Source organism: Sorex fumeus, unplaced genomic scaffold (genome assembly GCF_029834395.1).
Source record: "Sorex fumeus unplaced genomic scaffold, SorFum_2.1 ptg000183l, whole genome shotgun sequence".
In the NCBI taxonomy this organism is placed as follows: Eukaryota; Metazoa; Chordata; class Mammalia; order Eulipotyphla; family Soricidae; genus Sorex; species Sorex fumeus.
Window position 1 is genome coordinate 1,661,029 of NW_026606240.1, and position 13,643 is coordinate 1,674,671.

A 13,643-nucleotide genomic window follows, 5' to 3' on the forward strand; every position below is an offset into this window, starting at 1 on the left:
TTTTAGAAGATAAATCAAATTATACTTAGAATATACAAAATTCAGAGCTAAATGTGTTAAGATGACTAGAAAAAAAGTAAATGCTTTTTTAATACTGTATGTTCTAGTTGGTAGAAAACCAAATAAGACTTTAAACTTAATTTTTAAACTTAAACTTAATTCAACTAATTTTTTTCAGTTGAAATTTCTGTCAGATGTGGTGCAGCTGGTAACTCAAAAAAACCCTAATAATCATGAAAATAGCAATCACTGATTTACAGTCCCATATAGCTAAAGGTAGTCACTAAGTGTGAGATATACTATAAATGAATACATGATTTTTTTGTAAATACAAAATGTTATGTTATTTATAGTAACTTATAGTAATGTTTCAACTTATGAGTTTTTACATGGGCACACACATGCACACTGACACACACAGAAACACACACACATAGCATATAGCCTTTGAATATTCAGCAACTCTGTCCACATTGAACCTCGATATAGAAAAGATCCAATTTGAACGTCTCTATCCCAGAGAGTTTTGCAGTAAATGTGCATAAGAGGTCTAAAATAGTGCACATTCAAAAAAGGATTATAATAAGTACCACTTGTCAAACAGATAATGTGGAGATCCATTTAATAAATATTGTTTTTTTCAGAGTGGATAGGTTAAGTTAGTGGTACATGTTGCTAGCACCCCAACACAGGTATATGACATTGTTGCTGCATTTTTCAGTGAAGCTTCCCTTATGGTTGGGAGCATATATGAATAAGCATATATCAAAAGCATATATGAATCTTTATATTAAATCATAAGGTTTACAATAGTCTACAGTTAAAGTCAGATTAATTCTAGGAGATAAATGCTCCTGGCCCTTACTCTGAGAGTCATGAGCAAGAAGCCAGATCAAAGCAGAGTTGGTTTAGCTGAGCAAACATTTACTGAGTTTCGCTGATATGCAGGCCAACCTGCTGAGCTCTGCACTCAGCCTCGGGCTGGGCAAAACTGACTCTCTGCTTAAAGATTTGACAACTAGAAAGGGGAGAGATTCTGGCATGAATAACTGTAGAACAACAGGCTAGATATATCCATGATAGAATTTCAAAGAAAGCCCCGAAAATGTGGTTAAAATGAGGAATAAGAACGAGGTAGAGAAACTGACAACTACAGAGTGAGCCATGTAAGGAACATGCTGAGTGACAGGAGCAGAGTGAGCATGCGTCCAGGAATAGCAGGGCAAATATCTATTTGCATGAACTGTACAATGAAAATGACACTGAGAACCAAGATGGGGACCATTCCAGGAAGGGCACTGAATATTAAGACAAAGTGTTTATACTCGCTGCACTGAGCGTTTAGTTGTATCGTGGAGGGGCTTACCATCTCAGCTGTGCTCAGATTAAAAGACAGAACCAAAAATCTAACAAACAGTTGTGGAAACGATGTGGGTATTATGTCATGACACATGACAAAAAATCTGGAATGACATAATTCCAGAGCTGGTTTGTTCCATAGCCTAGTGGTGCCAGAGCTGACATCAGCCTTGTTTGGTTGTCCCCTTAACAAGGTTGTGATATGATTGTTACCACTTACAACCAGCATTTCTTCCCAAAATCACATTTAAAAATAAGAGCACAGAAGGGCTTCTCCCTGGGCATATTTCTCTTTTCAGTTGGGAGATAATTTGCTCTAGCACATAGCCTTTTTTTTTCATCCCATGAGATTCTGAATGATTTACATTTGTCTCCTAAGCCTGTCATTGCAAAGACAACGGGGTTACATGCTATGGGCATCCCGCTGGATCCATGAAATATATCTTCCCTTGTAATGTGAGCACTTTGCAGCCCACAGATAAACAGAACAAGTGTGTTTCCTTATGAAGGAAAAGAGGGGGGATGATTGTTTAGTTGGCAGCTAAGCTTGTCTCTGCTACAAAGGTAAATATCCATCAGAACTGCTCTTTGAACCATGAATCTAAAAGCAGTCAACGTGATGTCTTGCACTGGATAAGAACAGAGGGTCTAGGAACTAATCTCTGATTACCTCAGTAATTTCCCTCCATGAGATTGGACTTATAGTGTTCCATGGATAGGTTCTACAGTCAATGTTTCCAAATTCTCCTGTGGAAGAACAATTTTGTTTTAAACTCTGCTACTTCTTGGACTTTCTTCAAATGATTAATTAGAATTAACTATTCAATAATGAAAATATTTTAAGCACACTGGTCTATAGGAGGGATAATGATGAAGAGATCAAGTATCACTGATTTTTTAAAATTGAATTACATTTTGTGGAGAAACACAATTGCAAAACAGTTTATGGTTGGAAGCATCACTGATTTTTAAGGCTTGATGACTAGCAGAAAGGATGGGAAGAGGGGGAAGGAGACTGATACAAGAAAAGGTGTGGGAGAGAAATGTTCAGAATTGAACTGACTATTGAGAGTGTTAGGCACCCAGACATATCCACGGTGGTTGCAAATTATTAGCACCAAGAATTATAGATCTTAAAGACTCCTGAGAGCCAAAAAAAGGCAAGAACCACAGGTGTAATGCATTAACAGAAAGCTCAGTGAGGATAGGATCCAACATTAATGCTGAATTTAGGGATTAACGGTCAATCATAGCAAACATTTCTCTTTTTTTGCAGAAAATAGTTAATAGAAGTCATTTTCTGAGGAATAAAGGAACCATGAGTAGAAAGAATATTGAGACAACACATATCAGTGACAGGTGACTCTTTTATAAAAAGAGAAAATTGACAATCAGTATTTAACAATGTACACTAGATTTTACCTAAGCCAGTTTACTTAAGTTCAGTGACTCAAGCTGAACTTACCAAACTTTCTCGCAAGCTTGAAGTCATTACTAGCGTCTGTTTTTGCTTCAACACCAGGAAGAAAGAGGTTTGTGCTACATAATTTGAACAAAATGTTTTGCTTGTTCCAGTTACAGTGGGGGGTGGGAAAGGGTTTCAAAAGCATGGTCAGGCGGCAGATATTTTCTCGAAGTGTGGATTCACTGACCCCCACCTACTCAACCTCACATTTCCTACATCATTGGGCCAAGCAGGTAGGGTGGCTCACTTAGGGGTGAGGCTGCAGTTCACTGCCATGGCAACTTCCTAACTCCATCCCACTGTCCCTGGGGGCTGAGCCGCATTTCACAAGCTGTCTAGTGAAGAGAGTGGACAAGAGGGAAACCAACGGGCTGGAGCTCAGCGGGTAGGGCATTTGCCTTGCGCAAGACCAACCCAGGTTTGATTCCCAGCATCTCATACGGTCCCCCAAGCACCGCCAGGTGTAATTCCTGACTGCAAAGTCAGGAGTAACCCCTGTGCAGCTGCATTGCTGGGTGTAACCCAAAAGAAGGAATAAAATAAAATAAAATAAAACAAAAAAGAGGGAAACCAAGTGGTAGAGATGCAGCCGTCACCAACTCCCACCCCAGCAGAAAAGCCACCTGCAAAGCAGATGATCTAGATGCTGGTGCTAGTTTGGTCCATGGGGCCTCCCTGCCCAGCTCTGCCTCTCACACTGGAAGGCCTGACAATGACTGACTCCTTGATGTTGTTAACTGTGTCCTCATGGATGTTGATGGCCAGGGTATCTCTGAGAGTGTTTCCCCCCTCTCCCTCTCCCTGCATCAGGAAGGGGATGCTGGCTCACTCCCAGCTGGCTCTTCCGGTGACAGTCTCCCCACCACTCCCCATGACCGGCCATCTGCTTTTTCGCAGATGTCCCACAAGAGCAGAGGCTGCAGGCTGTCCAAGCTGCCATCCTGCTGCTGGCCGACGAGAGCAGGGAGGTTCTGCAGACGCTGCTGTGCTTTCTCCACGACGTGGTCAGCCTGGTGGAGGAGAACCAGATGACGCCCATGAACCTGGCCGTGTGTCTCGCCCCTTCCCTCTTTCATCTTAATTTATTGAAGAAAGAAAGCTCACCCAGGTGGGTTTTTCTTGGCAATAGCAGTAATTTTACACCAAGGATCCTCCCTATTCATTAAAAAAAACATCTAATGCTATCTTGCTTTTTCTTCCTTCCTTCTTTCCTTTCTTCTTTATTTTTACCTTCGTTCTTCTTTCTGATAGCTCAGTGTGGCTTCTATTTGCATTTCCCTGATGATTAGTAACACTGAGCACCTTTTCAGGGACTTGTTGGTCATTTCAGATCAACTCATCTCTGACACACAAGAACACACAAGCGGGAAAGGAAAGTCACTTTGGGAAAATTGGTTACCCACATGCCAAAGGATGAAAACTGGACCCCGTTCTCACACTGTGCAAAAATCAAATCAAATGAAGTTGGCTCGTACATGTAAAATGTAAACTGAAACCACCAGCAGAAAACAGAGAAAGGCTTTCTTGATATTGGTTTTGGCAACAAATTTTTGGACATGATATGAGATAATGCTAGGTTCCATCTTGAGGATTTGTCAGTCCTTAGTTTATAATCAAAAAATATTTTGAGACAGGCCTAATTCATATGACTCAGACTCGTAGAATGATCAGGGTAACCTTAGAGAATGTCTGCTATGGGCCAGAAAGCCTGAGGGAATTTTTTTGTTTTGTTTTGCGTGTGTGTGTGTGTGTGTGTGTGTGTGTGTGTGTGTGTGTCAAGCAGCGGGAGTCAAGTACACAAATTTTACCATCTTTAAAATAAAATAAAAAGGCCAGATTTAAGTCTCTAAGCACAGCAATTGAGGGCAGAGTACTTTAAAACTTTGGAAAAGCATATTAATCTTCCCCACTGGTTGTTCCTGCCTTTGTGTTTTTCCAAGGTTTCTCGTTATGAACTGTCTGATTCTGCCTGATTTAGAATATCTAAGATGTGTGGTCATTGTTTTTGTTTGGAAATGAGAAAGTCTGGGATCTGGATAGCATCGGTTTTGGAAAAAAAAAAAAGACTGAGCTCTGTATTGTGAAAAGCACTTTGGTTTGGGAACCCACTTAGACTCTCTCCCTCAATTACAGAGTCATACAGAAGAAATATGCCACTGGGAAGCCAGATCAAAAGGACCTCAATGAGAATCTGGCGGCGGCTCAGGGACTGGCCCACATGATCATGGAATGCGACAGACTTTTTGAGGTGAGCAAAAGGCTCAACTGCTTTTCTTATAGTCCTTGGAACAAGATAAGATGCTTGGAATGGTTGCTACACTTATGGTTCATGTCTGTTTGTTCCTGGTTGTATAATTATAGGAATACACTCTATAGCTCTGGTCTTTTTCTCCAAGAAATGTAAGGTACTAGTTGAATAATTGAGATTTGACAGTTAAAAACACTTGGGGTCACGGTTATGATGCTTTTCATGAAAATAGTTGTATCACCTTCAGTTGCCAGATCCAAAGCTAAACGGCTGATTATATTTGATTTTACCTTGGAACTTGATTAGGTTCATCTTCTCTGTGTGACTCTGTGTGTGTGTGTGTGTGTGTGTGCTATATTGAGCTGTCTCTGTTATTTAGAATCAATGACAGTTTATAAATATATACCCTAGTATGTTAAAGAAGTAAGTGAATTAGATTTCAGGCACAGTTTTGGTAATAAAAATGAACTTTATGTAATTAAACTAAGTTTTGTATGTGGGGAAAAATGCTGATGAAGTAAAATTCTTTCTAAGTCATATGTGATATTACTGTATTTTAAGTTTCCTCAGCCCACTTTTTCCCAAACTGAAAAAATAGATATTAAAAGTAAAATGGAAAAAATGAATTGGAGATCATTGCCATGTTTTGAATTATAAATACAGCCCCAAAAATGGGTTTTGTTGTCTCTTGTTTGGGTGCAACACCCTCACCCCTCACCCCACACCTTGTCACAGATCACAGAAAAAGATCTCCAACCCCACAGCCCTCATCCTGCTGCCCATGCTGTGGTGATTGATGAAGTGGTTGTTTTCTTTGTGGTCTAGATATTTTCTTAAGCTCATTGTGTTGCTTTTCCCCACATCCATTGGTTCAGGTCCCTCTTGAGATGGTCACACAATCGCATAGCTCTTATGTGGAGGCAGAGGTCCACGCTCCAACTCTGGATGAGTTGGGTACGCAGGTAGATGAGAGTGGGGCAACTTTCCATACTTACCTGGACCAGCTTGTCCAGAGCCTCCAGAAGGAAGCCAAGGAGAAGTTCAAAGGATGGACAGCATGTACCAGTGCAGACAACACAGATCTTGCTTTCAAAAAGGTAATTGTTAGAGCAGGAGATGGGAAAAGTTAGAGTTACATCTAACAGCCAAGGATTTATTCTGATTTTGAAATGGTGACTCTTTTCTTCAAATGCATCTCCAATCAATAACATGGATCAAATAAAATAAGAAAAGAAAATAGCTACTTGGTTCACAGGGCTTAGCACAAGTATGAACGAACAGTGAAGTCACAGTACTCTTCAAAGACCACTCTAGAGCATGCCGAGTGACCCTGTTCCACATAATCAAACTGAGGAATCAGAATCTGAAGTCACTAGATCCCAGACCTGCCATTACCTTAACGGTGTGATATCAAGCCATTTCCAAACATTTCTGTACCTCAGTTTTCGCATTTGCTTCGTGCACATGATATAGCACTGTTTTCAAATGAAAAGTATTTAAAAATAAAGTGAGCGATCCAGACAAATAGTACAATGGGTAGGGTACTTGCCTTGCATGCAGCCAACCTGGTACAATCTCTGGCGCTTCAGGTGATTCGAGATCCCTGTCAGGAATGATCCCTGAGCACAGAGTCAGGAGTAAGCCCTGATAACTGCCCGGTGTGACTCCAAAACAAAACAAACAAAAAATGGTACTTTACATGCAGGAGCCCCAGGTTTGATCCCGAGCACCACATGGTCCCCTGAGCGCTACTGGAAGCAAATCCCGAGCACCTGGATGGAAGTAGCCCCTGAGCACTTCCGGGTGTGGCCCCAAAATTTTTAAGAATTAAGATAAGTTAGAACAGTGTCTGGCACACAGCAAAATGTGTTGGTTATTATTGCTGTTTGTTTATTAGATTAATAATTTTATTAATATTCATGTTTTATTGTATGGTTAGTGGTTAATCTTGTAATTATTTTAAGCCTAGAGGATTGACATTTAATTTTGAAACCTGAGGTACACAGAATCACTCATTACAGTCAGTGTGTTTTGACCATCTTGTGAGGGAAGGCAGGTCTCCTTTGAAAGCAGCTGACTTTCTCCGATGGTTTCTCTCTCAGGTGGGAGATGGGAATCCTTTGAAGCTGTGGAAGGCTTCTGTGGAGGTGGAGGCACCACCCTCGGTGGTTTTGAACCGTGTGCTGAGAGAGCGTCACCTATGGGATGAGGATTTTGTGCAGTGGAAGATTGTGGAGGCGCTGGACAAGCAAACTGAAATCTACCAGTACGTGTTGAACAGCATGGCCCCCCATCCTTCCAGAGACTTTGTGGTTCTCAGGTAAGCCTGACTTTAGAGTTTAAGATATTCTTTTCAGAGACATTTAATACAAACAGATTTATGTATCTCTGAATTTATCCACCTACGTCCAGTCTCTGAGGGGAACAGAAAGTTGGCACTCATTGCCCTCAGTGAGAAGTGATATCACTATATCTCTGACACATTTCCTACTTCTTCCATGCAATTTACACTTTTTCCAGGTTCTCGTATGACCCTTCCTTATAGAAAATATAGCTCAGTAGGTCATAAGGATCATCTATTTCTTTAGAACATGAGCTCAGGAATAACTGCTGTTTGCCTAGTTGAACTGCCTGCCCAATTATGCAAATTAAATTGGATCGGCTTTTCTCCAAATTTTTCTCTTCTCTTTCACTCCCACCCCTGGAAAACATATCATAATGTGTGTGTGTGTGTGTGTGTGTGTGTGTGTGTGTGTGGTGTGCGCGTGCGCGAGCACATGCGTGCGCATCTGTGTGTGTGTGAAATTCTTAAGATGATCATGACTTCTCAGTTCATTCATGCAACTGTGTGTGTGTGAAATTCTTAAGATTATCATGACCTCAATTTGTTCATGCAACTGCAAAAGTTCAGACCTCATTACTATGAAGAGAAATGTTGCCATGGCCCAGAAGATGCTACTGAGACCATTAGGGCCCCTAAGTCAGATTTTAGGCCTGGCAAGACTTGCCTAGTCTTGTATCTCTTGTCAAAATCTGACTTCAGTTAGATTTATGGATTAAACACCAGTTCCCTGATCTCTAGGTTTAGCATGGGATACTTGGCCATCGTTAGAAAGTTATAAGAACAGAACTCTGCACATAGCTTGGGGGATCAGGATTTAGTTAGAAAGAATAGAGGGTTGAAGGTAAAAGAAACAATAAAATATAAATACATATTTCCCTTTTTACTAGTATTCGATTGCACCAAATATTTTCTCTTCTTATAGTTTAGAGGTATAAAGATAGCCATTTCTGAAATTCCCAAGTTGTGTATTGCAAATAGTGTCTTTATGAAGCCATTCCTGCTGGCAAACTGGAGGTTACTATTCACAGGACTCTATGCTCTTGGAATTGGCTCTTGGAACCTTGAATTTTAAGGGTCATGTTCTCCTAAATATATATAGGAGTGTTTATCTTAGCCGCCTTGGGAGGCAGTGGAGAATGTGGGAAGTTATACATTTGGCTTATTACCAGGGTTATTAGAACATAAGTCAGTGTGTGAGAGTTAAACTTCACAGCTTCACTCTTGCAAGCAGAAAATCGGATAGTTCTAAAATGGCAGCATGGGGCAGAGCCCTGCTTCTTCCTTCTTCAGAGGAGGCTGAGGACTTGCATACAAACTTCCTCCTTCCATAATCCAGCAGTCCCACCAGGCTACCCTTTATTAGATCATTTCTTTGGAAATCGTTCCATCCCTGCCTCATGCCAGCTCCTGTTGGGGTTCCTGGGGATGCAGCAGTGAGCACAGCCTTCCTCGGGTGTTGCTGTGTGTAGACTTTATTCACTGTCACTGTCCTCCCATTGTTCATCGATTTGCTCGAGCGGGCCCAGTAACATTGTGAGACTTGTTACTGTGTTTGACATATTGAATACACCACGGGTAGCTTGCCAGGCCTTGCCGTGTGGGCGAGATACTCTAGGTAGCTTGCCGGGCTCTCTGAGAGGGGCAGAGGAATCGAACTCAGGTCAGCCACGTCAGCAGCGTGCAAGGCAAACACCCTACCTGCTGTGCTATCACTCCAGCCCTTATTAAGGAGAGAAAAATAAATAAATAAATAAATAAATAAATAAAGGATTGTCTTACTTAACCTCTTAGAGGAGAGAGGGAGGCTAACTAGGGCAGGGTTTTCAATATAATGACCAGGACTGAGTTTGCCTCACTGGTATTTGAGAACGGCCAGTGGACTAAAGCTCTGAGGGAGAAAGACTTGATACCTGAGTGGATTCAAGATTAAACAGATTGTGTTCCCGCAACAGGAGTTGTGGCCTTGATACAGGCAGGCTTTCTAGAAAGTGCCTTGTGTGGTGAGGAAGGCTACAGGCAGTGATACTTCCTATCAGCCGAGCCCCTCCCAGTCCAGGCCAGCATAGGTGTGGCTGGTCTCCCTTGGGTTTGCTCCTCCCTTTATCCAAAGACAGCTCTGGAGGGGACCTCTAAAGCTGGGACTGGAAACCCTTCCTTTGAACTGCATGTGTAAGCTACACCCTTAAAGAGATCCAGAGCATGATGCAAGTGATTGGCATTGGAAGCAGGGCCCAGGTCTTTGGCTGGAAAGCACCAGTGTCAACCTCGGTGCCTGTGGTGAGCCTTTGCTCTTGCTCAGTGTAACTCTGATGTGTGGGTTGTTTTTCCACAGGTCATGGAAGACAGACTTGCCCAAGGGAATGTGTACCCTAGTCTCTCTGTCTGTGGAGCATGATGATGCCCAGCTCCTGGGTGGTGTTCGAGCCATGGTGATGGATTCTCAGTACTTAATAGAACCATGTGGCTCTGGCAAGTCGAGACTGACCCATGTCTGCAGGATAGACCTGAAGTAAGTACAAGCTTAGGTTGGATGCCTGGTCGGGCTGTCAGCTTGGTGGCACACTGACCGGAGCCCCTAATTTCTCCTAATCACCTGATTTCTTCTTTTTTGCTAGAACTGTCCCCTTTATTGCCATGAACAGACTTTGGTAGTTGGTTTAATAAGCCTCCTCCCCTCTCTCTTTAACTTCTCCCCTTTCCTGGAAATACTGACATCCTCCTGCAATCTTTTGGGGTTTTTTGCTTTTTGGGTCACACCTGGTGATGCACAGGGGTTACTCCTGGCTTTGCACTCAGGAGTTACTCCTGGAGGTGCTCAGAGGGCCATATGGGGTGCTGGGAATCAAACCCGGATTGGCCGCGTGCAAGGCAAACGCCCTACCCGCTGTGCGGGGCTCTCTCCAGCCCCTCGTCCTGCAATCTTTTGCATTTCTTTATATTCAGTTTTGATTCCCCCTTCCTATCCATGCTCCCCCTCTTACCCAAATGCCAGCCCCTCACATGGTTGATGCTGAGCAAATGCAGATTACCTTCTCACACATCCTTGATGCCTGTCCCCTTTCACCACTCCCTGCACACCATCAGTCTCCCATGAGAAGAGGCTCATTTAAAGCCTATGTGTTGCCGAGCTGAGTTCTTGATCTTAGCTGAAGTCTGATATAAACTGAGTTACCTCACTAGCATCTAGATTCAGGTGCAACTTCCTGTTTCACCCTGAAGAGTTGGCATCTTTTTAAAGCACCAGGTTAATGCTTCAAAGATGGTCTGAATCCTTGGCAGGCAAGACGTCTCCATGGTGCCTGCTTTGGGAATGAGGTGCCCCTAGTGCCATGGCTTCCAGTGGCTGCCGAATGTGTCATTGTGATCAAAGCACAAGGACAAACCAGTCTGCCGTGAAAAATTGTTGTGATTTGGAAAAGGCTTTGTCCCACTTCCTTTCTTGTTTTGTCCCCACAGAGGTCACTCCCCAGAATGGTACAGCAAAGGCTTTGGACATCTGTGTGCAGCGGAAGTGGCCAGGATTAGAAACTCTTTTCAGCCCCTCATTGCTGAGGGTCCCGAAACTAAAATCTGAGTTTTCCCCAGTGTGACATCAAACTCAGGGAAGTGGAAGAAAAAGCAAGCACTTGTGGGAGAGCGTGTGCTCGGGAAAAGCAAAAGCAGGAGAGAACCGGACATGGTCCAAGCCTGAAAGTGGGAACACTGCCAAGTCGGAAAGTTGACCACAGAAGAATTCTAGAGAATTTCCCTAGCCTTCCTGGAGATGGCTGCATCCCTAACTAATAGAATATTTTTAAAAATCAGAACATTTATCTATATTGCTTAAAATTAAATGGATTGTTCCTTAATAATTCGCCTTGCCTAATTGGCTATTTAAAGGCTTCTAAGAAGCATTTTCATAACTGTAAATAAATGTATGTATAGCATATGTATATATGTGTGTATAGCTATCTTTATTGTATATATGTAAAGTATCAATTTTATAAATGGTGGCATATTTGGGAAAGAAACGTGATCCAACTCACCGAGTCCCTTCCGTACCAGTCTTCCCAAGTTTCTCTGGGTCTCATCCCTGTCCCACCAGCGAAGCAGAATCTGCTGCTAACCCAAGGTGTCAACCCATGTCACCCGTCACTCTGCCCTGATACTAACCAAAGATGAGTGAACCAAAGGAAAACCATATTAGAGGGTTCTTTTAAACTGATGGTCTGTGCTATTCACAACCAGAAAGTGGAGTGTGGGAGAAAGTGAGTTCAAGAATGTTTATTCCTCTTCAAAGCAATGCAGCGGGTGAGAAGTCATTACCAAATTTAAGACAACACTACCACTTGCCACTAGGCCCAGCCAGATATAGATGCTCATGAACCACAAGTGACTGAAACAGAACCAATATGTCCCACTGATTAGAGCTGACTCTTACCAGCCTTTGCCTAGTCACAGCCAAAGGGAGCCTCTGTATTGTAACAAGTTTTTATAGCTACGTTTCTTAAAGTTATTAAATGCCATTCTGTTTGACCAGTGGCCTATTTGGCCACAGATAATTGGCATTCTCTTACGAGTGTATTGCACTGAACTAACTATGGACACCAGACAAAGGGAGATGATGGTCATTCAAGAGTCTTGGACCATTATAGCTTCAGGGAATTGTATTTTGCAATATATGATGCTGTTAAGATAGAGTTCATTAAAGTTTTACAATCTCAAATACAGGGTTAACCTAAGACCAAAACTATGTAAAACTATGTTCTTTAATTAGTTTCAGAAATATCGAGTTTTGTTAATTCTCTGTGTTTCTTCATTAGCCAGTTAAGCTACCTACGCCTTTGATCTGACCTTATTTATTATTGTGCCATCTAAGCTAATTGACTCTCCTTAACCAATTGTTCATGGATTTAAGTTTGTTGTTGTTGTTGTTGTTGTTGTTATACTTCAACAAATATAGAGATACAGTAACTTATTGTGCTTGGCTTCAGGGAGAGAGATTTTCTTTTATAATTCACAAGAGATTGATATAATTCAACAACTGGTCTTGAAGGAAAAAAGAAAAACTGAAATAAGTGTTTTCCTTTTTTAGTATTGTATGCATTTATATGTTTTATCAGAAATGTGCAATTCTTTTATTGAGAGGAATAAAAATATTATATATGAGGTCTGCATGATGCAAGGGAAATCATACAGTTTGAATTTTTTTCATACCTAGAAAATTTTTTGTTTCCTTGCCTGCCTAAGAAGGTGGCAGTAAATCCATAATTTTTCCATTTGGGCCATGTTCTGTGAACAGAACAAACTCACTTCTGCTACACACCTTCAACTTAGTGTGTGGGTCACTTTAATATGCATAGACAAGATTAGTGAATTTCAGCCTAGCTATACATCGGTCCTACACCAGAGATGTTTGGAGAACATATTAGGCTCATAAGGATGAGTGGTACTGAGCTAACAGGAACATCACTTCTCCAATTGTTTAGCTCTGCACAGGAATCACCCGAAAATGTTATTAAATGCACTCTAATTTAGGCAATCTTGGGTGTATCTGAGGGTCTGCATTTCTAACAGACCTCAGAGATACCAGGGGTCGAAACTGGCTTAGAGATCACACTCTGCTAGACAAGTAGCTAGAGGGTACTTCAAACAGAGTAAAACCAAATACAATTGTATTTCCACCTCCTTTTCTCTTCAAATTACCTTACTTTAAAACAATTTTATGCACATACTAATCACATCACTGCTGCCTACCATCACATCTAAAATGAAAAAGGAGCAAAAAAAAATGCATCCAGCTTATTTGTCAAATACTACAGTATTTTACTCTGTTATCTTGCCAATGAAAATAAAAATATATTTCATTTAAATATGATATTTGTACCTCATGTATATTTTTACCTCAATTGTTGGTATCAATCATTGATTGTAAATAAATAATTGCCAAGGAAAATAAATTTATATATATTAAATATTTCCTATAAAATACATGTTGATTTTCATGCTTCATCCTACAAGTGAAAGATTTGTCACATGAAGATTTCTGTCTTAGACAATTTTCCACTAACTTGACTGCTTTGTCCCATGGTAAATATCCTCCCAGGTACACGGATGTTGTTACCAACAGATTTTCAGTAACAGTCTATGTGTCTTAACCATTGTCTAAGGTATTAAAGTGACAGCTGGAAACTTTTTTTTTATTTTATTGAATCATCGTGAGATAGTTACAAGCTTTCATGTTTGGG

The 13,643-nt window shown here is 41.4% G+C and overlaps 1 protein-coding gene across 5 annotated transcripts in view; it reads left to right on the forward strand.

The window, feature by feature from the left end:
* Nucleotides 1–11,348, forward strand: part of STARD13 (StAR related lipid transfer domain containing 13) — a 267,131-nt gene extending 255,783 nt beyond the window's left edge. For all 5 annotated transcript variants that reach the window (XM_056107931.1, XM_056107933.1, XM_056107930.1 and 2 more), the window contains exons 9-14: nucleotides 3,722–3,932; nucleotides 4,958–5,072; nucleotides 5,948–6,169; nucleotides 7,175–7,392; nucleotides 9,749–9,925; nucleotides 10,873–11,348. In XM_056107931.1, coding sequence (XP_055963906.1) covers nucleotides 3,722–3,932; nucleotides 4,958–5,072; nucleotides 5,948–6,169; nucleotides 7,175–7,392; nucleotides 9,749–9,925; nucleotides 10,873–10,990 — 1,061 coding nt within the window. In that variant the 3' untranslated portion in view covers nucleotides 10,991–11,348. The remainder of the gene's footprint in view (nucleotides 1–3,721; nucleotides 3,933–4,957; nucleotides 5,073–5,947; nucleotides 6,170–7,174; nucleotides 7,393–9,748; nucleotides 9,926–10,872) is intronic.
* Nucleotides 11,349–13,643: the final 2,295 nt, after the last annotated feature.